This window comes from Oncorhynchus tshawytscha, linkage group LG10 (assembly GCF_018296145.1).
Source record: "Oncorhynchus tshawytscha isolate Ot180627B linkage group LG10, Otsh_v2.0, whole genome shotgun sequence".
NCBI classification, from domain to species: domain Eukaryota; kingdom Metazoa; phylum Chordata; class Actinopteri; order Salmoniformes; family Salmonidae; genus Oncorhynchus; species Oncorhynchus tshawytscha.
Window position 1 is genome coordinate 84,255,634 of NC_056438.1, and position 24,359 is coordinate 84,279,992.

At 48.5% G+C, this 24,359-nt stretch overlaps 2 protein-coding genes across 3 annotated transcripts; both read left to right on the forward strand.

Annotated features, from left to right (window-relative positions):
- Positions 1-2,637: 2,637 nt before the first annotated feature.
- On the forward strand, positions 2,638-19,277 carry pecr (peroxisomal trans-2-enoyl-CoA reductase). Its single transcript, XM_042329275.1, has 8 exons — positions 2,638-2,787; positions 6,058-6,191; positions 6,288-6,453; positions 6,574-6,655; positions 13,758-13,854; positions 14,053-14,163; positions 16,505-16,616; positions 16,692-19,277. The coding sequence occupies exons 1-8, from the start codon at positions 2,676-2,678 to the stop codon at positions 16,772-16,774; spliced, it is 897 nt and encodes a 298-aa protein (XP_042185209.1). The 5' UTR covers positions 2,638-2,675; the 3' UTR covers positions 16,775-19,277.
- A 2,459-nt stretch (positions 19,278-21,736) lies between these two features.
- On the forward strand, positions 21,737-23,983 carry ndufb3 (NADH:ubiquinone oxidoreductase subunit B3). Of its 2 annotated transcripts, none has more exons than XM_024409937.1 (3): positions 21,737-21,845; positions 22,211-22,336; positions 23,749-23,983. In XM_024409937.1, exons 2-3 carry the CDS (start codon positions 22,212-22,214, stop codon positions 23,897-23,899), a joined length of 276 nt encoding a protein of 91 aa, XP_024265705.1. In that variant the 5' UTR covers positions 21,737-21,845; position 22,211; the 3' UTR covers positions 23,900-23,983. The 2 variants fall into 2 exon arrangements, with proteins under 2 accessions (XP_024265705.1, XP_024265706.1); XM_024409938.1 differs by having other exon boundaries at positions 21,786-21,892.
- Positions 23,984-24,359: the final 376 nt, after the last annotated feature.

Below are 24,359 nucleotides of genomic sequence, written 5' to 3' on the forward strand. Positions count from 1 at the left end.
CTTTTCATAGCCGATCATTAAGAGTATCTCTACCGCTCCTGCTGTCTCTAAAGAGTTGGAAACAGCAGGTCTGGGACAGGTAGCACGTCCGGTGAACAGGTCGGGGTTCCATAGCTGCAGGCAGAACAGTTGAAACTGGAGCAGCAGCACAGCCAGGTGGACTGGGGACAGCAAGGAGTCATCAGGCCAGGTAGTCCTGAGGCATGGTCCTAGGGCTCAGGTCCTCCGAGAGAGAGAAAGAGAGAATTAGAGAGAGCATACTTAAATTCACACAGGACACCGGATAAGACAGGATAAATACTCCAGATATAACAGACTGACCCCAGCCTCCAGACACAAACTATTACAGCATAATTACAGCCATAAAACACTTCAGCAAACAGGCCTTTCTAATCGACCTGGCCGGGGTATCCTGGAATGACATTGACCTCATCCCGTCAGTAGAGGATGCCTGGTTATTCTTTAAAAGTGCCTCCCTCACCATCTTAAATAAGCATGCCCCATTCAAAAAATGTAGAACCAGGAACAGATATAGCACTTGGTTCTCTCCAGACCTGACTGCCCTTGACCAGCACAAAAACATCCTGTGGCGTTCTGCATTAGCATCGAATAGCCCCCGTGATATGCAACTTTTTAGGGAAGTTAGGAACCAATTTACACAGGCAGTTAGGAAAGCTAAGGCTAGCTTTTTCAAACAGAAATATACATCCTGTAGCACAAACTCCAAAAAATTCTGGGACACTGTAAAGTCCATGGAGAATAAGAACACCTCCTCCCAGCTGCCCACTGCACTGAGGCTAGGAAACACTGTCACTGCCGATAAATCCACAATAATTGAACATTTCAATAAGCATTTTCTACAGCTTGCTATGCTTTCCACCTGGCTACCCCTACCCCGGTCAACTGCCCGGCACCCTCGACAGCAAACCGCCAAAGCCCCCACCATTTCTCCTTCACCCAAATCCAGATAGCTGATGTTCTGAAAGAGCTGCAAAATCTGGACCCCTACATATCAGCCGGGCTAGACAATCTGGCCCTCAAACCATCACGGTCACCTAATAATCCCCAGTTTAGAATTGGCTCTTTCATCCCCCTCCTCTCCCCTGTAACTATTCCCCAGGTCGTTGCTGTAAATGAGAACGTGTTCTCAGTCAATTTACCTGGTAAAATAATAGAAAAATAAAAGAATGTCTTGAGATGTTGCTTGAATACATCCACATAATTTTCCTTCCTCATGATGCCATCTATTTTGTGAAGTGCACCAGTCCCTCCTGCAGCAAAGCACCCCCACAACATGATGCTGCCACCCCCGTGCTTCATGGTTGGGATGGTGTTCTTCAGCTTGCAAGCCTCCCCTTTCTCCTCCAAACATAACGATGGTCATTATGGCCCAACAGTTCTATTTTTGTTTCATCAGACCAGAGGACATTTCTCCAAAAAGTACAATATATGTCCCATGTGCAGTTGAAAACTGTAGTCTGGCTTTTTTATGGCGGTTTTGGAGCAGTGGCTTCATCCTTGCTGAGCGGCCTTTCAGGTTATGTCAATATAGGACTCATTTTACTGTGGGTATAGATACTTTTGTACCTGTTTCCTCCAGCATCTTCACAAGGTCCTTTGCTGTTGTTCTGGGATTGATTTGCACTTTTTGCACCAAAGTACGTTCATCTCTAGGAGACAGAATACATCTCTTTCCTGAGCGGTATGATGGCTGCGTGGTCCCATGGTGTTTATACTTGCGTACTATTGTTTGTACAGATGAACGTGGTACCTTCAGGCGTTTGCAAATTGCCCCAAGGATGAACCAGACTTGTGGAGGTCTACAAGGTCTTGGCTGATTTCTTTTGATTTTCCCATGATGTCAAGCAAAGAGGCACTGAGTTTGAAGGTAGGCCTTGAAATAAATCCACAGGTACACCTCTAATTGACTCAAATGATGTCAATTAGCGTATCAGAAGCTTCTAAAGCCATGACATCATTTTCTGGAATATTCCAAGCTGATTAAAGGCACAGTCAATTTAGTGTATGTCAACTTCTGACCCACTGGAAATGTGATACAGGGAATTATAATTTTAAAAAATCTGTCTTTTTACAATTGTTGGAAAAATGACTTGTGTCATGCACAAAGTAGATGTCCTAACCGACTTGCCAAAACTATACAAGAAATTATCACGAAATTTGTGGAGTGGTTGAAAAACTAGTTTTGATGACTCCAACCTAAGTGTATGTAAACTTCTGACTTCATCTGTATGTTGTTCAGATTGTGTTAGTTTTGAATGGTTAGATTTATACACACTTTGTTTATATACATTAAAAAGTTATACTTTAAATGCAAATGTTTAATAGCATTCTTTTCCATAACAAACCAATGCATGTTTAAATACATTGTGGTTAAGGTAGAGTATGATTTCATTTAATAATTTAATTTGAAATTGTTTTAACACCAATCATAGTCAAACTTTCGCAAACTGTTTGACTTGAAAAAATACAAAACATTTTTTTTAAAGAGCCGTTTGAGAGCCAAAAGAACCGTCTCACTGAACAGATCCGAAACGCCCATCACTAAAGGACATTATCAGTCGGCTGTAATACCGGCTGTATCCTGGAGAGGGCGCCACAAGGGCGCTCAAAAACACGACAGATCACATGACTAGCACCGAGAAGCAGGGAGAAACATGGCCGTCTCCGGTGTGTTTAAAGCGGGTCTGTTCAACCACAAAGTGGCGGTGGTAACGGGAGGAGGCACCGGAATCGGTAAAGCCATCTCCTCCGACCTGCTGAAGCTGGGTAGGTAGTGTAGTGTGTTGTGTTCAGACGTATCGATTACTCTGTGTGTCAGCGTTTAGACACAGGCAGGGAGTCGCTAACTAGGTTATAGCAGCACTGAGTGAACTTTACCCTAGATCAGGGGTTCTTACACTTTTTCAGCCTGGGACCCAAAAGAGAAATTCTGTTTTCCTGGGACCCAATGCTTAGGAAAATATGCAACTATACATACATATCGGTATATTATTAATATTTCATTGCTCTTATGCCTCAAACAAATGCAATATAGACAAAAACAAATAACAATTAAATTAAATATTCATATGAATATGTATTCATGTTTATTTCCCCCCATTAAAAGCACTCTGACATATCAGTCTAGGTTGGAACTGTTGCTGCTAAAATACAACAAATCATTTTCATTCTGAACTAGAATAAAATGATTGATCACATCACAGATGAATAACAGAACACACACACACAGGCTTTTTGATAGTGCAACCCTTAGTAACAGTACAGATGAAAAATGATCAGGCCTACTGTACATCTCACTGTAGGAAATATTGTTGAAAGAAAGTCTGGTTTGGAACTGTTGCTGTTTAAAATACAATATATATTTTTAATTCTGAACTGGAATAAAGTGATTGATCACATCTGTAGACCAGAAAACACACACAGTGCTAATGAGAGCAGGTCTATTCTGGACTCTGTTCTTGACAACACTGAGGTCATGCTCAGCCTGGAGACTCTTTCTGGACTTGTTGTTTATGTACGTCAGAGTTGAGAACCCTGACTCACATAGGTATGTGAAGCCAAACTGGACCAGAACATCTACTGCTTTCTCAGTCAGGCAGGAGACCCCTTCCTGTTTGTAGATGAACAACCCAGAACTGTGTGAGGTGGGTTCTCAGTCAGGCAGGAGACCACTTCCTGTTGTAGATGAACAACCCAGAACTGTGTGTGGGTTCTCAGTCTGGCAGGAGACCCCTTCCAGTTGTAGATGAACAACCCAGAACTGTGTGAGGTGGGTTCTCAGTCAGGCAGGAGACCACTTCTTGTTGTAGATGAACAACCCAGAACTGTGTGAGGTGGGTTCTCAGTCAGGAAACTGCTTCCTGCTGTAGATGAACAACCCAGAACTATGTGAGGTGGGTTCTCAGTCAGGCAGGAGACCACTTCCTGTTGTAGATGAACAACCCAGAACTGTGTGAGGTGGGTTCTCAGTCAGGCAGGAGACCACTTCCTGTTGTAGATGAACAACCCAGAACTATGTGAGGTGGGTTCTCAGTCAGGCAGGAGACCACTTCCTGTTGTAGATGAACAACCCAGAACTGTGTGAGGTGGGTTCTCAGTCAGGAAACTGCTTCCTGCTGTAGATGAACGACCCAGAACTGTGTGAGGTGGGTTCTCAGTCAGGAAACTGCTTCCTGCTGTAGATGAACAACCCAGAACTGTGTGAGGTGGGTTCTCAGTCAGGAAACTGCTTCCTGCTGTAGATGAACAACCCAGAACTATGTGAGGTGGGTTCTCAGTCAGGCAGGAGACCACTTCCTGTTGTAGATGAACAACCCAGAACTGTGTGAGGTGGGTTCTCAGTCAGGCAGGAGACCCCTTCCAGTTGTAGATGAACAACCCAGAACTATGTGAGGTGGGTTCTCAGTCAGGCAGGAGACCACTTCTTGTTGTAGATGAACAACCCAGAACTGTGTGAGGTGGGTTCTCAGTCAGGAAACTGCTTCCTGCTGTAGATGAACAACCCAGAACTATGTGAGGGGGGTTCTCAGTCAGGCAGGAGACCACTTCCTGTTGTAGATGAACAACCCAGAACTGTGTGAGGTGGGTTCTCAGTCAGGAAACTGCTTCCTGCTGTAGATGAACAACCCAGAACTATGTGAGGTGGGTTCTCAGTCAGGCAGGAGACCACTTCCTGTTGTAGATGAACAACCCAGAACTGTGTGAGTGGGTTCTCAGTCAGTCAGGAGACCACTTCCTGTTGTAGATGAACAACCCAGAACTGTGTGAGGTGGGTTCTCAGTCAGGCAGGAGACCACTTCCTGTTGTAGATGAACAACCCAGAACTGTGTGAGGTGGGTTCTCAGTCAGGCAGGAGACCACTTCCTGTTGTAGATGAACAACCCAGAACTGTGTGAGTGGGTTCTCAGTCAGGCAGGAGACCACTTCCTGTTTGTAGATGAACAACCCAGAACTGTGTGAGGTGGGTTCTCAGTCAGGCAGGAGACCACTTCCTGTTGTAGATGAATGTTTGCTTCAAACAGCATCTTGCTTCAATCAGTTTATTCCAGTTCAGAATACTAATTATTACTTGTATTTTAACGGCAACAGTTCCAACCTAGACTAGTTTTCAACAATAATTTCTACAGTGAGATGTACAGTAGGCCTGATCATTTTTAGTCTTAGTGTGTACTGTTACTAAGGGTTGCACTATCAGTAGCTAGCTTGCTTTGGCTAACGTTAGCTATTAGCTGTGTACAAGGCCAGGGGATTGTTTGAAAGAGAAACTCACATCTACTACTATGAGAGATAGTACTCCCTTGTTTCTGCTGATCAGGTTGTCAGGTTGTAACATGGTGATCATATGTCTCTGTCTGTGTCAGGTTGTAACGTGGTGATCATATGTCTCTGTGTGTGTCAGGTTGTAACGTGGTGATCATATGTCTCTGTGTGTGTCAGGTTGTAACGTGGTGATCATATGTCTCTGTGTCAGGTTGTAACGTGGTGATCATATGTCTCTGTGTGTGTCAGGTTGTAACGTGGTGATCATATGTCTCTGTGTCAGGTTGTAACATGGTGATCATATGTCTCTGTGTCAGGTTGTAACAAGGTGATCATATGTCTCTGTGTGTGTCAGGTTGTAACATGGTGATCATATGTCTCTGTGTCAGGTTGTAACAAGGTGATCATATGTCTCTGTGTCAGGTTGTAACATGGTGATCATATGTCTCTGTGTGTGTCAGGTTGTAACGTGGTGATCATATGTCTCTGTGTGTGTCAGGTTGTAACGTGGTGATCATATGTCTCGGTGTCAGGTTGTAACGTGGTGATCATATGTCTCTGTGTCAGGTTGTAACATGGTGATCATATGTCTCTGTGTCAGGTTGTAACGTGGTGATCATATGTCTCTGTGTCAGGTTGTAACGTGGTGATCATATGTCTCTGTGTGTGTCAGGTTGTAACATGGTGATCATATGTCTCTGTGTCAGGTTGTAACGTGGTGACCATATGTCTCTGTGTGTCAAGTTGTAACGTGGTGATCATATGTCTCTGTGTTAGGTTGTAACGTGGTGATCTCCAGTAGGAAGTTGGAGAGGCTGGAGGCTGCAGCTGAAGAGCTGAGACAGAGTATCCCTGAGTCTAGTCCTGCATCTGTCACCCCTATTGTCTGTAACATACGCAACGAGGAGGAGGTAGGTCAACACAGCATCCTGTAACATGGAGGAAGGGGTACACACACCAACCCCATGGTGTATCAAAGGAAACCTCTTCTGTGTGCGTGGCTGTAGGTGAAGTCTCTGGTGGGGTCAGTGTTGCAGCAGTATGGTCGGATAGACTACCTGGTAAATAACGGTGGAGGTCAGTTCAGCAGCCCAGCAGAACACACCTCATCTAAGGGGTGGAAGGCTGTCATAGACACCAACCTCACAGGAACCTTCCACTGCTGCAAGGAAGGTAGGATTGTGTGTGTGTGTGTGTGTGTCTGTGTGTGTGTGTGTGTGTGTGTGTGTGTGTGTGTGTGTGTGTGTGTGTGTGTGCGTGTGTGTGTGTGTAACATGGTGTGTGTTTTCCTAGTGTATGCTGCATGGATGAAGGAGAACGGAGGAGTGATCGTCAACATCATCGCTGATATGTGGAAGGGCTTCCCAGGCATGGCGTGAGTCTACACACTACCTACCTACCTACCTACTACTAACTCTACACACTACCTACCTACCTTCCTACCTACCTACTACTAACTCTACACACTCCCTACCTACCTACCTACCTACCTACCTACCTACCTACCTACCTACTACTAACTCTACACACTATCTACCTACCTTCCTACCTACTTACTACTAACTCTACACACTACCTACCTACCTACCTACCTACTACTAACTCTACACACTACCTACCACCTACCTACCTACCTACCTACCTACTACTAACTCTACACACTACCCACCTACCTTCCTACCTACCTACCTACTACTAACTCCCACACACCACCCACCTACCTACCTACCTACTACTAACTCCCACACACCACCTACCTACCTACCTACCTTCCTACCTACCTACTACTAACTCTACACACACCACCTACCTACCTACCTACCTACCTACCTACTACTAACTCTACACACACCCACCACCTACCACCTACCTACCTTCCTACCACCTACTACTAACTCTACACACACCACCTACCTACCTACCTTCCTACCTACCTACTACTAACTCTACACACTGCCACCTACCCTACCCACCTACTAACTCTACACACCACCCACCTGCCACCCACCCACCCACCTACCCACCTACCTACCACCTGCCACCCACCCACCCCACCTACCCTGCCTACCTACCACCACCCACCCACCACCTACACTAACCCAACACTACCTACCTACCTACCTACTACTAACCTACACACTACCACCTACCACCTACCTACCTACTACTAACTCTACACACTACCCACCTACCTACCCACCTACCTACCTACTACTAACTCTACAACACTACCTACCTACCTACCTACCTACTACTAACCTACACACTACCTACCTACCTACTACCAACTCTACACACTACCACCACCTACTACCAACCACACACACTACCACCTACCACCTACCTACCTACTACTAACTCTACACTGCCACCTGCCACCCACCCTACCCACCTGCCACCTACCACCCACCCTGCCCACCTACCTACCTACTACTAACTCTACAACACTACCTACCTACCTACCTACTACTAACTCTACACACCACCCACCTGCCACCTGCCACCTACCCACCTACCACCACCACCTACCTACCTGCCACCTACTACTAACTCACACACTGCCACCTACCTACTACCAACTCTACACACACACCTACCTGCCTGCCTGCCTACCTACCTGCCACCTACCTACCTACCTACTACCAACTCTACACACACCTGCCTACCTACTACCAACTCTACACACACCTACCTACCTACCTACCTACCACCTACTACCAACTCTACACACACCCTACCTACCTACCTACCTACCTACCTACCTACTACCAACTCACACACACCTACCTTCCTACCTACCCTGCTCCACACCTACCACCTACCTATCTACCTACTACCAACTCGACACACTACCACCTATCTACCTACCTACCTACCTGCCACCTACCTACCTACTACCAACTCTACACACTACCCCACCACCACCTCCTACCTACCTACTACCAACTCTACACACTACCACCTACCTACCTACCTGCCACTACCTGCCTACCACCTACCTACCTACCTACCAACTCTACACACTGCCTGCCTGCCTGCCTACTACCAACTCTACACACCACCTGCCTACCTACCTACCTACCTACCTACCTACTACCAACTCTACACACACCTACCTCACCTACCTGCCTACCTACCTACCTACTACCTTCGACACACTACCTACCTACCTACCTACCTACCTACTACCAACTCTACACACACCCTACCTACCTTCCTACTACCAACTCTACACACTACCTACCTACCTACCTACCTACTACCAACTCTACACACTACCTACCTACCTACCTACCTACCTACCTACCTACCCACCTACCTACTACCAACTCTACACACTACCTAGCTACCTACCTACCTGCCTACCAACTCTACACACTACCCACCAACCTACCTACCTACCACCTACCTACCACCTACTACCAACTCTACACACTACCACCTACCTACCACCTACCTACCTACCACCTACTACCAACTCTACACACTACCAACCTACCTACCTACCTACCTACCTACCTACCTACTACCAACTCTACACACTACCCACCTTCCTCACCCACCCATCTACCTACCTGGCCTACCTACTCACGGACTACACACAAACCCAGCCCACCACCAACCTACACACACCTACCTACCTACCTACAGGCTACTAACTCTACACACTTGCCCACCTACCTAGGCCACCTACCTGCCTACTACCAACGGCCTACACAACGGAACCTGCCTACCTGCCTACCCTGCCAGTAAGACACACTAAACCTACCTGCCTGCAGGCCAGACCTGCCTACCTACTACCAACTCTACAGCATGCCAGACCACCTGGCCTACCTACGGACCTACCTACCACCAACTCTACACACTGCCCACCTACCTACTACCAACTCACACACTACCCACCTACCTACCACCTACTTTCAACTCACACACTACCTACCTACCTACCTACTACCCACCGACACACACCTACCTACCTACCTACCTACTACCAACTCTACACACTACCTACCTACCTACCTACCCACCAACTCTACACACTACCTACCTACCTACCTACACCAACTCTACACACTAGTCAAGGACCTGCCACCTCCACCCTACCTGACACCCCTGACCCTGCCTGCCTGCCTACCGCCACCTACTCCCAACTCTGCACACAACCACCTGCACCTGCCCTATTACCAACTCTGGACACACTACCTACCTGAGAACCTACCTACCTACCACCTACCACTACCAACTCCACACTACCTACCAACCTACTACCAGCTCGAGACCCTACCTCCGACCTACCTACCTACCTACTGCAACTGGGTACACACTACCTACCTACCTACCTACCTACCTACCTACTACTAACTCTACAACACTACCTACCTACCTACCTAGAACGGAGGAGTGATCGTCAACATCATCGCTGATATGTGGAAGGGCTTCCCAGGCATGGCGTGAGTCTACACACTACCTACCTACCTACCTACTACTAACTCTACACACTACCTACCTACCTTCCTACCTACCTACTACTAACTCTACACACTGAGACGGCCTACAGGGAGGAGGTGAGGGCCTCGGAGTGTGGTGTCAGGAAAATAACCACACCAACCTCAACCTGGAGATGACCTGGACCACCTACCTGCACTAACTCACACATGGAACAGGGTAGCAAGTTTTACCTTCCTTCCTACCATCACAGACAAACTACACACTACCCACTCACCACAGACAGCCTAGGAAGGCGCAGCACACTTCAACCTCACCTACCTACCTACCTGCCTGTCCCAACCTACTACAAACTCTACACAGATGCCAACGAGAGCATCCTTCCTACCTACCTATCACCGCCTCTACTGCACTACCACCTACCTACCTACCTACTACTAACTCTCCACACACTGACCCACCTACCAGGCCTACCACCTTCCACCTACCTACCCTAACTCTACAGGAGGCCTGCCACAACCTTCCACCTGGGGCTAACTCTACACACCACCTGCCTGCCTACCTACCTACCTCCTACCACCTACTACTAACTCACACACTGAACCTACCTACCTTCCTACCTCACCTACTACTCACTGCCTCACACAGAACCCGACCACCTACACCTGCATCAAAGCTGGGACCGAGAGACTGAAAACACACTATCCAAGGCCCAGACCTAAACAGCCACCACCCTAACCTGAGTGGCTACTGCCAACACACTGTCAATGACACTGACCTACCTACCAGCCACTTTAATCACTGGGAACTCTGATGGGAAATTACCTAAATATATCACTAGCCACTTTAAACAATGCTACCTACCTATATACTGTTACTTACACACTACATTGTTCACCTCATATGCATACCTGACTACTGTACTCTATCAACACTGCATCCTACCTACATGTATCACTAGCCACTTTAACTCTGCACACTTGGTTTACCTATACTTATCTACACATACCTATACCTACTACCAACTCGATATCATCTACTGTACCTGCCTACCTGCCTACCTACACTCATTCATACACACTACCTACCTACCTACCTACCTACCCACCTACCTAACCATGTGTATGTGACCCACCACTAAGACAGTAGTTTTTTTTTTGGAATTGTTACAACACTACCCTACCTACTGCACCTACTACTAGAAGCACAAGCCTGCCTGCCTGCCTGCATTAACCTGCCTAACCTGTGTATGTGACCTAAAACCTGATTTGATTTGATTTAACTCTACACACTACCTACCTACCTACTACCAACTCTACACACTACCTACCTACCTACCTACCTACCTACCTACCTACCTACTACCAACTCTACACACTAGCTACCTACCTACTACCAACTCTACACACTACCTACCTACCTACCTACCTACCACCTACTACCAACTCTACACACACACTGCCTGCCTGCCTACCTACCTACCTACCTACCTACCTGCCTACCAACTCTACACACTACCCACCTTCCTACCTGCCTGCCTGCCTGCCTATCTACCTACTACCATCTCGACACACCACCCACCCACCTCACCCACCCACCCTGCCTGCCTACCCTGCCTACCTACTACCAACTCCCACACACTGCCTGCCTGCCTGCCTGCCTGCCTGCCACCACCAACTCCACACACCACCCACCCACCTGCCTGCCACCTACCTGCCACCTACCTGCTACCAACTCTACACACTGCCTGCCACCTACCTACTACCAACTCTACACACTGCCTGCCTGCCTGCCTGCCTACTACCAACTCTACACACTACCTACCTTCCTATCTACCTACCTACCTACCTACTACAATTCGACACACTACCTACCTACCTACCTACCTACCTACTACCAACTCTACACACTCCCTACCTACCTTCCTACTACCAACTCTACACACTACCTACCTACCTACCTACCTACTACCAACTCTACACACTACCACCTACCTACCTACCTACCTGCCACCTACCTACCTACCTACTACCAACTCTACACACTGCCTGCTACCTACCTACCTACTACCAACTCTACACACTACCTACCAACCTACCTACCTACCACCTACCTACCACCTACTACCAACTGCCTACACACTACCTACCTACCTACCACCTACCTACCTACCACCTACTACCAACTCTACACACTACCAACCTACCTGCCACCTACCTACCTACCTACCTACCTACCCTACCAACCTACCTACCTACCTTCCTACCCACCTATCTGCCTACCTACCTACCTACTACCAACTCGACACACTACCTACCTACCTACCTACCAACTCTACACACTACCACCTGCCTACCTACCTACCTACTACCAACTCTACACACTACCTACCTACCCTACCTACCTACCTACCTACTACCAACTCTCGACACACTACCTACCTGCCTGCCTACCTACCCACCTGACACACTACCTACCTACCTACCTACCTGCCTACCTACTACCAACCTACACACTACCTACCTACCTACCTACCTACCACCAACTCTACACACTACTTGCCTACCTACCTACTACCAACTCTACACTACCTACCTACCTACCTACCTACTTTCAACTCTACACACTACCTACCTACCTACCTACTACCATTCGACACACTACCTACCTACCTACCTACCTACTACCAACTCTACACACTACCTACCTACCTACCTACCCACCAACTCACACACACCCTACCTACCTACCTACTACCAACTCTACACACACCCACCTACCTACCTACCTACCTACCTACCTACTACCAACTCTACACACTACCTACCTACCTACCTATTACCAACTCTACACACACCTGCCTACCTACCTACCTACCTACCTACCTACTACCAACTCTACACACTACCTGCCTACCTACTACCAGTTCGACACACTACCTACCTACCTGCCTACCTACCTACCCTACTACCAACTCTACACACTACCTACCTACCTACCTACCTGCCTACCAACTCTACACACTACCACCTACTACCAACTCTACACACTGCCACCTACCTACCTACCTACCCACCTACCTGCCTATCTACTACCAACTCTACACACCACCAACCTACCACCACCTGCCTGCCTACCTACCTGCCTGCCTACCTACTACCAACTCTACACACTGCCACCTACCTACTACCAATTCGACACACACCACCTACCACCTACCTACCTACCTACCTACTACCAACTCTACACACCACCCTGCCTGCCTGCCACCCACCCTGCCTGCCTGCCACCCTGCCTGCCTACCAACCCACACACTACCACCAACCACCACCACCCTGCCTGCCTACCTGCCTACTACCAACTCTACACACTACCCACCTACCTACTACCAAGTTCTGACACACTACCACCTACCTACCACCTGCCTACCTACTACCATCTCTACACACTACCTACCTACCAACCTACCTACCTACCTACCACCTACCTACCTACCACCTACTACCAACTCTACACATTACCTACCTACCTACCTACCTACTTCCAACTCTACACACTACCTACCTACCAACCTACCTACCTACCTACCTACCTACCTACCTACTACCAACTCTACACACTACCTACCTTCCTACATACCTATCTACCTACTACCAATTTGACACACCACCACCTACCTACCTACCTACCTACCAACTCTACACACAACCTACCTACCTACCTACCTACCTACCTACTACCAGTTCGACACACTACCTACCTACCACCTACCTACCTACCTACTACCAACTCTACACACTACCTACCAACCTACCTACCTACCTACCAACTCTACACACAACCTACCTACCTACCTACTACCATTGACACCCTACCTACCTACCTACCTACCTACCTACCTACCTACCTACCTACTACCAATTCGACACACTACCTACCTACCTACCTACCTACCTACCTACTACCACCTCTACACCCTACCTACCTTACTGAGGGGACCTCACGCTGACGTCTGGGTTGTCTCTGGCCAGTCATACCGGAGCAGCGCGGGCCGCTGTAGACAACCTAACTAAGACTCTGGCCATCGAATGGGCCGTGTCTGGAGTCAGAGTCAACGCCATAGCACCGGTACGTACGTGTGTGTGTTCACAGTTTGCCTGATTTGTAATTGCGCTAAGCTGTGACAATATGACTGACCTGAAGACTTGTGTTTGCTCCCCAAGCTCTCAAAGCCTTATCTTAAGCTCAGTGGGCTAACCCAGTCTTATGGTACCTAGCCACAGAAGCCCCCGGGTTTCAAGCCAGTCACTCTGTCACCTCTTTCAGGGTACCATCATCTCCAAGACAGCCGTTGAGAACTATAAGGAGTTTGGACCAACACTGTTTAAGATGTCTATTCCTTTCAGCCCAGCTAAAAGACTGGGAGTCCCAGAGGAGGTACACACATCATTTACACAGCACAGTGCTTCAGACCGCTTTGAGACTGACGGCCTCTCCCTCTCTCTCTCTCTGTGTGTTCTGACGGTCTCTCCCTCCCTCTCTCTCTGTGTGTCCTGACGGTCTCTCCCTCCCTCTCTCTCTGTGTGTCCTGACGGTCTCTCCCCCCCCTCTCTGTGTGTTCTGACGGTCTCTCCCTCCCTCTCTCTCTGTGTGTCCTGACGGTCTCTCCCTCCCCTCTCTCTGTGTTCTGACGGTCTCTCCCTCTCTCTGTGTGTTCTGACGGTCTCTCCCTCTCTCTGTGTGCACTGACGGTCTCTCCCTTTCTCTGTGTGCACTGACGGTCTCTCCCTTTCTCTGTGTGCACTGACGGTCTCTCCCTCTCTCTCTGTGTGTCCTGACGGTCTCTCCCTTTCCCCTCTCTCTGTGTGTTCTGACAGTCTCTCCCTCCCTCTCTCTCTGTGTTCTGACGGTCTCTCTCTCTCTCTGTGTGTTCTGACGGTCTCTCCCTCCCTCTCTCTCTGTGTGTCCTGACGGTCTCTCCCTCCCTCTCTCTCTGTGTGTCCTGACGGTCTCTCCCTCCCTCTCTCTGTGTGTTCTGACGGTCTCTCCCTCTCTCTCTCTGTGTCCTGACGGTCTCTCCCTTTCCCTCTCTCTCTGTGTGTTCTGACGGTCTCTCCCTCCCTCTCTCTCTGTGTGTCCTGACGGTCTCTCCCTCCCTCTCTCTGTGTGTTCTGACGGTCTCTCCCTCTCTCTCTCTGTGTCCTGACGGTCTCTCCCTTTCCCTCTCTCTCTGTGTCCTGACGGTCTCTCCCTCCCTCTCTCTCTGTGTTCTGACGGTCTCTCCCTCTCTCTGTGTGCACTGACGGTCTCTCTCTCTCTCTCTCCCTCTCTCTCTGTGTGTTCTGACGGTCTCTCCCTCCCTCCCCCTCTCTCTCTGTGTGTACTGACGGTCTCTCCCTCCCTCTCTCTCTGTGTTCTGACGGTCTCTCCCTCTCTCTGTGTGCACTGACGGTCTCTCTCTCCCTCCCTCCTCTCTCTGTGTGTACTGACGGTCTCTCCTCTCTCTCTGTGTACTGACGGTCTCTCTCCCTCCCCCTCTCTCTCTCTGTGTGTACTGACGGTCTGTCCCTCTCTCTCTGTGTGTACTGACGGTCTCTCCCTCCCTCTCTCTCTGTGTGTACTGACGGTCTCTCCCTCTCCCTCTCTCTCTGTGTGTACTGACGGTCTCTCTCCCTCCCCCCTCTCTCTCTGTGTGTACTGACGGTCTGTCCCTCTCTCTCTGTGTGTACTGACGGTCTCTCCCTCCCTCTCTCTGTGTGTACTGACGGTCTCTCTCCTCTCTCTCTGTGTACTGACGGTATCTCTCTCTCTGTGTACTAACTGTCTCTCCCTCTCTCTGTATGTGTACTGACGGTCTCTCTCTCTGTGTGTGTTCTGACGGTCTCTCCCTCCCTCTCTCTCTGTGTGTACTGACGGTCTCTCTCCCTCTCTCTCTCTGTGTACTGACGGTATCTCTCTCTCTCTGTGTACTAACTGTCTCTCCCTCTCTCTGTATGTGTTCTGATGGTCTCTCTCTTCCTCTCTCTCTGTGTGTGTTCTGACGGTCTCCCTCTCTCTCTGTGCTTGTTCTGACGGTCTCTCCCTCCCTCTCTCTCTGTGTGTACTGACAGTCTCTCCCTCCCTCTCTCTCTGTGTGTACTGACGGTCTCTCCCTCTGTGTACTGACGGTCTCTCCCTCTCTCTCTGTGTGTACTGACGGTCTCTCTCCCTCCCTCCCTCTCTCTCTGTGTGTACTGACGGTCTCTCCCTCTCCCTCTCTCTCTGTGTGTACTGACGGTCTCTCTCCCTCCCCCTCTCTCTCTCTCTGTGTGTACTGACGGTCTGTCCCTCTCTCTCTGTGTGTACTGACGGTCTCTCTCCCTCCCCCTCTCTCTCTCTCTGTGTGTACTGACGGTCTCTCCCTCCCCTCTCTCTGTGTGTACTGACGGTCTCTCTCTCTCTCTCTGTGTGTACTGACGGTCTCTCCCTCCCTCTCTCTCTGTGTGTACTGACGGTCTCTCTCCCTCTCTCTCTCTGTGTACTGACGGTCTCTCTCTCTCTGTGTGTACTGACTGTCTCTCCTCTCTCTGTGTGTGTACTGACGGTCTCTCTCTCTCTCTGTGTGTACTGACTGTCTCTCCCTCTCTCTGTGTGTTCTGACGGTCTCTCTCTCCCTCTCTCTGTGTGTTCTGACGGTCTCCCTCTCTCTGTGTGTTCTGACGGTCTCCCTCTCTCTGTGTGTTCTGACGGTCTCTCTCTCTGTCTCTCCCTGTGTGTTCTGACGGTCTCTCTCTCTCAGATCTCTCCAGCAGTGTGCTTCCTCCTGTCTCCTGGTGCCTCTTATATCTCTGGAGCCACTCTGAGGGTGGATGCTGGACAGAGTCTTTACCACTCTATGTGGGAAATACCAGGTAGGTACACACACACACACACACAGTTACTCACTTTATACACATGAGTTCATAACCTCCCTCTCGTGTGTGTAGATCACAGTGCGTGGCCTGCGGCCCCAGAGGGAGAGAATCTGGACACTCTGAAAGAGCTGCTGAAACCCAAGGCCAGGCTCTAACTATCACTACGGAAACAAGGTCATCGCTACGGAAACAACCCAGCACTGCGGTGCCCAGCCCATGGCAACAGACGGACGGACGGGTATATGATTGTAGACAGACAGTAGTAGATGTTTAGAGAATTGTTTTTGAGAACGCTGATCAGAATGCTATCAATATGAATTAATGGAAGGATTAGTGTCACTATAGAGGCTGACCTCTACATCTGTCTCCTCTCGTCCTGTCAGCCTGACCCTGTGACTCTGTATCGCCCTGTGTGACCCTGTATCGCCCTGTGTGACCCTGTATCGCCCTGTGTGACCCTGTATCGCCCTGTGTGACCCTGTATCGCCCTGTATCACCCTGTGACCCAGTATCGCCCTGTGTGACTCTGTATCGCCCTGTGTGACCCTGTATCGCCCTGTGTGACCCTGTATCGCCCTGTGTGACCCTGTATCGCCCTGTGTGACCCTGTATCGCCCTGTGTGACCCTGTGTGACCCTTTGACCCTGTATCGCCCTGTGTGACCCTGTGACCCTGTATCGCCCTGTGACCCTGTATCGCCCTGTGTGACCCTGTGACCCTGTATCGCCCTGTGGCCCTATATCAACCTGTGACCCTGTATCGCCCTGCATCGCCCTGTGTGACCCTATGACCCTGTATCGCCCTGTGACCCTGTATCACCCTGTGACCCTGTATCGCCCTGTGTGACCCTGTATCGCCCTGTGTGACCCTGTATCACCCTGTGTGACCCTGTATCGCCCTGTGTGACCCTGTATCACCCTGTGACCCTGTATCGCCCTGTGTGACCCTGTATCGCCCTGTGTGACCCTGTGTCGCCCTGTGTGACACTGTATCGCCCTGTGACCCTGTGTCGCCCTGTATCGCCCTGTGTGACCCTGTATCGCCCTATGACCCTGTATCGCCCTGTGTGACCCTGTATTGCCCTGTGTGACCCTGTGTCGCCCTGTGTGACCTTGTATCGCCCTGTGTGACCCTGTATTGACCTGTGTGACCCTGTATCGCCCTGTGTGACCCTGTATCGCCCTGTGTGACCCTGTATCGCCAGGTGTGACCCTGTATCGCCCTGTGACCCTGTATTGCCCTGTGTGACCCTGCGACCCTGTGTGACCCTGTATCGCCCTGTGACCCTGTATCGCCCTGTGTGATTCTGTATCACCCTGTATCGCCCTGTGTGACCCTGTATCGCCCTGTGACCCTGTATCGCCCTGTGACCCTGTATCGCCCTGTGTGACCCTGTGACCCTGTATCGCCCTGTGACCCTATATCAACCTGTGACCCTGTATCGCCCTGCATCGCCCTGTGTGACCCTGTATCGCCCTGTGACCCTGTATCACCCTGTATCGCCCTGTGACCCTGTATCGCCCTGTGTGACCCTGTATCGCCCTGTGTGACCCTGTATCACCCTGTGACCCTGTATCACCCTGTGACCCTGTATCGCCCTGTGTGGCCCTGTGTGACCCTGTATCGCCCTGTGTGACACTGTATAGCCCTGTGACCCTGTGTCGCCCTGTGTGACACTGTATAGCCCTGTGTGACCCTGTATCGCCCTGTGTGACCCTGTGTCGCCCTGTGTGACTCTGTATCGCCCTGTGACCCTGTGCCGCCCTATGGCCCTGTATCGCCCTGTGTGACCCTGTATTGCCCTATGACCCTGTATTGCCCTATGACCCTGTATCGCCCTGTGTGACCCTGTATTGCCCTATGACCCTGTATCGCCCTGTGTGACCCTGTATTGCCCTGTGTGACCCTGTGTCTCCCTGTATCGCCCTGTGTGACCCTGTATCGCCCTGTGTGACCCTGTATCGCCCTGTGTGACCCTGTATCGCCCTGTGTGACCCTGTATCGCCCTGTGGGACCCTGTATCGCCCTGTGACCCTGTATCGCCCTGTGTGACCCTGTATTGCCCTGTGTGACCCTGTATCGCCCTGTGTGACCCTGTATCGCCCTGTGTGACCCTGTATCGCCCTGTGTGACCCTGTATCGCACTGTGTGACCCTGTATCGCCCTGTGTGACCCTGTATCGCCCTGTGTGACCCTGTATCGCCCTGTGTGACCCTGTATTGCCCTGTGACCCTGTATCGCCCTGTGACCCTGTATCGCCCTGTGTGACCCTGTATCGCCCTGTGTGACCCTGTATCGCCCTGTGTGACCCTGTATCGCCCTGTGTGACCCTGTATCGCCCCGTGGGACTCTGTATAGCCCTGTGTGACCTTGTATCCCCTGTGTGACCTTGTATCGCCCTGTGTGACCTTGTATCGCCCTGTGTGACCCTGTATCGCCCTGTATGACCCTGTATCTCATGTACTGTACATAATTGTAGATAATTCAGGTATTATTAACATGGTAATAGGCCTATGTGACAATTCTCCTGATTTATTGGCTGTTATTAGTGTTTTGATAATGCACAGCCAGTACTGATGAATATGAACCATAATGTTTTCACTAACTCGTCTCATAAAGAAACAGCTCTGCCTTACAATAAACACCCTTTACATTGCACTGACTTCTCCCTCAGATCTGACCAGGTCTATGGTTCTGACTAGGGCTGTCATGATTCACCAATACGAATCAGTCCCCGATTTAAAATGTTTAAGGTGCATCAGTCCTCGGACCCCAATGCGATCCAAATGTATCATGCATTGGTCAGAAAACCCATTCAAACGTTACAAATTGCCGGTCCACAAGTTTTTGTTGTTGCTCATATTACATTACATTACATTATTTTCCATTACATACATTATATTATATTGCATTATTTTACATTATATTATATTACATACATTATGTTATATTACATTATATTACATTACATACATTACATTATAGTATATTACATTATTTTACATGACATATTATATTACATTATATTATATTACATTATTTTACATTATATTATATTACATTACATACATTACATTATAGTATATTACATTATTTTACATTATATTATATTACATACATTACATTTCATTATTATATTCATATTATTATTAATATATATTCATTATATTATTAAATTTTATTATATTACATTACATTCATATTACATTATAGTATATTACATTATTTTACATGACATATTATATTACATTATATTATATTACATTATTTTACATTATATTATATTACATACATTACATTTCATTATTATATTCATATTACATTAAATTTTATTATATTACATTACATTCATTATATTACATTATATTTAATTCATTATATTACATTACATTCTACTATCTGAAAATACAGATCCTTTTCTTTGTGTAATTGCTGACGATCATCTACTAGTGATTTTACACGCCAAACAACCCCAGGCAACATCAGTTGTCTAGTCAAACTCAGCACAAGTTTACGTTCTGACCAACGCCAGGTAGGTGGTCTGTTCCTGGTCAATCACATCCGCCCCAGTGGAGGCCGTGAGGGGATGACGGCTCTGGTCAATCACATCCGCCCCAGTGGAGGCCGTGAGGGGATGACGGCTCTGGTCAATCACATCCGCCCCAGTGGAGGCCGTGAGGGGATGACGGCTCTGGTCAATCACATCCGCCCCAGTGGAGGCCGTGAGGGGATGACGGCTCTGGTCAATCACATCTGCCCCAGTGGAGGCCGTGAGGGGATGACTGCTCTGGTCAATCACATCCGCCCCAGTGGAGGCCGTGAGGGGATGACGGCTAATGGAAGAGCTAATGGAATGCAACCCTTTTGTTTTGATGTATTTGATACCATTCCACTTATTCCACTCCAGCCATTACCACGAGCCTGTCCTCCCCAATTAAGTTGCCACCAGCCTCCTCAGCATACAAATGGCTCGAGTGATATGAGGCTTTAATAGTTGAGTAAAGACCTATGTAATTTGCTAGGTGATTATGTGTTTTACCAGAATAAAAGCAGGCCTAAACTACCTGAGAAAACTCTTGTCTTTTCCTGCTGAATGGGGTTTACGATACATTTTATTTGGATTGTTTAGTTTTGGTTGTTTTGCTTTGAACAAACAGTGTATATGGTCATTTTTAAATATACTAAATATTACATGACTAAATACTAAATAAAACCTCATAACGACGACAGTCACATTTGCGATTATTCGGTTTTGAGATGGGGGTGAAATACAAATTTGTGCTATATATTAATTTGCTATGTCATAGCTAATTAAAACAATAAATATTGATTCATTAGCAGCTCAAACATTTAATCTGCAAAAATGACAAGTTAATTAGTGGGCGATGGTGATTTCAGAAACATAGTAGGGGAAAAAAACAGGCTACACCCCCCTAGTGGGGTGGTAGAGGTCTCGTCTCCCTTATGGCTCAGCTCATAGTACATACATCATTTACACACACACACCCATAGTAAATACACCATAGACATACATGTTACATCTCTCTCTCACACAGTCATTTCAGAGGCGCAGATCATGAGTTCTATCAGCAGCAGTCATTTAGAATGCAACGTTTAATGTTTCTATTGTGTGGGCTCCCGAGTGGCGCAGCGGTCTAAGGCACTGCGTTTCAGTGCTAGAGGCGTCTCTACAGACTCCCTGGTTCAGAGGTCTAAGGCACTGCATTTTAGTGCTAGAGGCGTCACTACAGACTCCCTGGTTCAGCGGTCTAAGGCACTGCATTTTAGTGCTAGAGGCGACACTACAGACTCCCTGGTTCGAATCCAGGCTGTATCACAACCGGCCGTGATTGGGAGTCCCATAGGGTTGCGCACAATTGGGCCCAGCGTGGTCCGGGGTGGGCGGTCATTGTTAATAAGTATCTGTTCTTAGCTAACTTGCCTAGTTAAATAAATATAACATATGTTAATGCATCGATTCGTCCCCTAATCAAACTGAACCGCTTCAAACTAAAATGTATCGTTCCCGTATCGCCTTGAAAGAGAATGTACATCCCTAGTTCTGTCCAGACTATGGTTCTGACCGACAAATACACTGGATTGTTTGCGCTCCGAAAAAAGTCTAAGACGTACTAAGTGTGGTCTCTTTCGTGTACCGTAGCAGTGCCGTACATCAGATGCAATTGTCGAAGTGCTTCATCCACAACAGAGGTCACAAACAGACAGGTACAACCGTTACGCGTTTATACTATTACAAAAACATGAAATAAAACGTAAGTGTTTGATATATAAATATATTGTACTACTGAAGACTTAGATTTAATTGTTTCATGGTTAAATGTGTCATTGCTGCTTCCCGAGGTCCTCTGCTAATGTTAAAAGCAGGCTAACTAGCTTGCTAGCTCCATAGTCGGCAGGCTGTGCTAGTTATCTAGCTAACTACAGTACAATCCAAGAGTATCTGATCATGGAACCCTAACATCTCTATGGTACTATGACATTCTTACAATCTGTGGTGTGTCCTGTATGCTTTCATTAACTAATTTAGCTAGCTAGTTCCACAACTCAAACCCCCTGACGCTGTGTGTTAGGATGGGAGGAGACCACGGCAGTAAATTAAACCTGCCAGACTTTAAGCAGTGGAAGGTGGAGGGAACACCTCTGGAGTTCACACAGCAGAGGCTGGCAGCTAGAGGACTGAAGGACCCATGGGCACGGTGAGAGAGAGGGAGATCGTTGCATTAAAGATGTGTACATGTACAGTGCCTTCGGAAAGTATTCAGACCCCTTGACTTTGTCCACATTTTGTTAAATTACAACCTTGTTCTAAAATGGATTTTAAAAATAAATAAAACCCCCCAGCAATCTACACACAATACCCCATAATGACAGCGAAAACAGGTTTTTAGAAATGTTTGTAAATTCATTAAAAATAGAAAAATGGATACCTTACTTACATAAGTATTCAGAACTTTTGCTATCAGGCCTAAATGATAGTGGCCAGAAGGAAGCCACTCCTTAGCAAAGGGAACATGACAGCCCGCTTGGGGTTTGCCAAAAGGCACCTAAAGGACTCTGACCATGAGGAACAAGATTCTCTGGTCTGATGAGACCAAGATTGAACTCTTTGGTCTGATTGGCAGGCATCACATCTAGAGGAAACCTGACACCATCCCTATGGTGAAGCATGGTTGTGGCAGCATCATGCTGTGGGGATGTTTTCCAGAGGCAGGGACTGAGAGACTAGTCAGGATCGAGGCAAAGATGAACAGAGCCAAGTGCAGAGATCCTCGATGAAAACCTGCTCCAGAGCGCTCAGGACCTCAGACTTGGGCGAAGGTTCACCTTCCAACAGAACTACGACCCTAAGCACACAGCCAAGACAACCCAGGATTGGCTTCGAGACAAGTCTCTGAATGTCCTTGAGTGGCCCAGCCAGAGCCTGGACTTGGAGAGACCTGGAGAGAGCTGAAAATAGCTGTGTAGCGACGCTCCCCATCTAACCTGACAGAGCTTGAGAGGATCTGCAGAGAAGAATGGGAGTAACTCAAAAACAGGTGTGTCAAGCTTGTAGCGTCATACCCAAGAAGACTCAAGGCTGTAATCGCTGCCAAAGATGCTTCAGCAAAGTACTGAGTGAAGAGTTTGAATACTTATGTTAAATGTAATATTTCAGTATTATTTAAAAAAAATACATTACGGTGTACCGTGGCGTCATTACGGGTTACCGTGGCGTCATTACGGTGTACCGTGGCGTCATTACGGGTTACCGTGGCGTCATTACGGTGTACCGTGGCGTCATTACGGTGGCGTACCGTGGCGTCATTACGGTGTACCGTGGCGTCATCACGGGGTACCGTGGCGTCATTACGGTGTACCGTGGCGTCATTACGGGGTACCGTGGCGTCATCACGGGGTACCGTGGCGTCATTACGGTGTACCGTGGCGTCATCACGGGGTACCGTGGCGTCATTACGGGGTACCGTGGCGTCATTACGGGGTACCGTGGCGTCATTACGGGGTACCGTGGCGTCATTACGGGGTACCGTGTGTAGATTGTGGGAAAAGTCAAGCGGTCTGAATACTTTCCGAAGGCTCTGTGTGATACTGATGTTTCTCTCTCCCACAGTAACGAGGTGTGGAGGTACGTGGGAGGCTTCAGTCGTCCTGTATCCCTGGGAGACGTGATGCTGAGGGGCTTTAAATGGGGCTTTGCTGCCTTCGCTGTGGCTCTGACTGTAGAGTATGCTCTCTTCCCCCCAAAGAAGTCTGACCACTGACCTCTAACCCCAGAACGCTTCGGAACACGACCGGATCAGATGTTTTTTCTGTATAATAAATGTTGAGTGTTGTCATCCACTAAATGGGCTGGTTGTGTTGGTGTAGTGTGGTGTAGTGTGGTTGGTGTAGTGTGGTTGGTGTGGTTGGTGTGGTGTGGTTGGTGTAGTGTGGTTGGTGTGGTGTGGTTGGTGTAGTGTGGTTGGTGTAGTGTGGTTGGTGTGGTTGGTGTAGTGTGGTTGGTGTGGTTGGTGTAGTGTGGTTGGTGTGGTGTGGTTGGTGTAGTGTGGTGTGGTGTGGTTGGTGTAGTGTGGTTGGTGTGGTTGGTGTAGTGTGGTTGGTGTGGTGTGGTTGGTGTAGTGTGGTTGGTGTAGTGTGGTTGGTGTAGTGTGGTTGGTAATGGTATTACTCTCCCTGCTACAACTCTGACACTGAAAAAGGCACACGACCAGGGTTTCTATG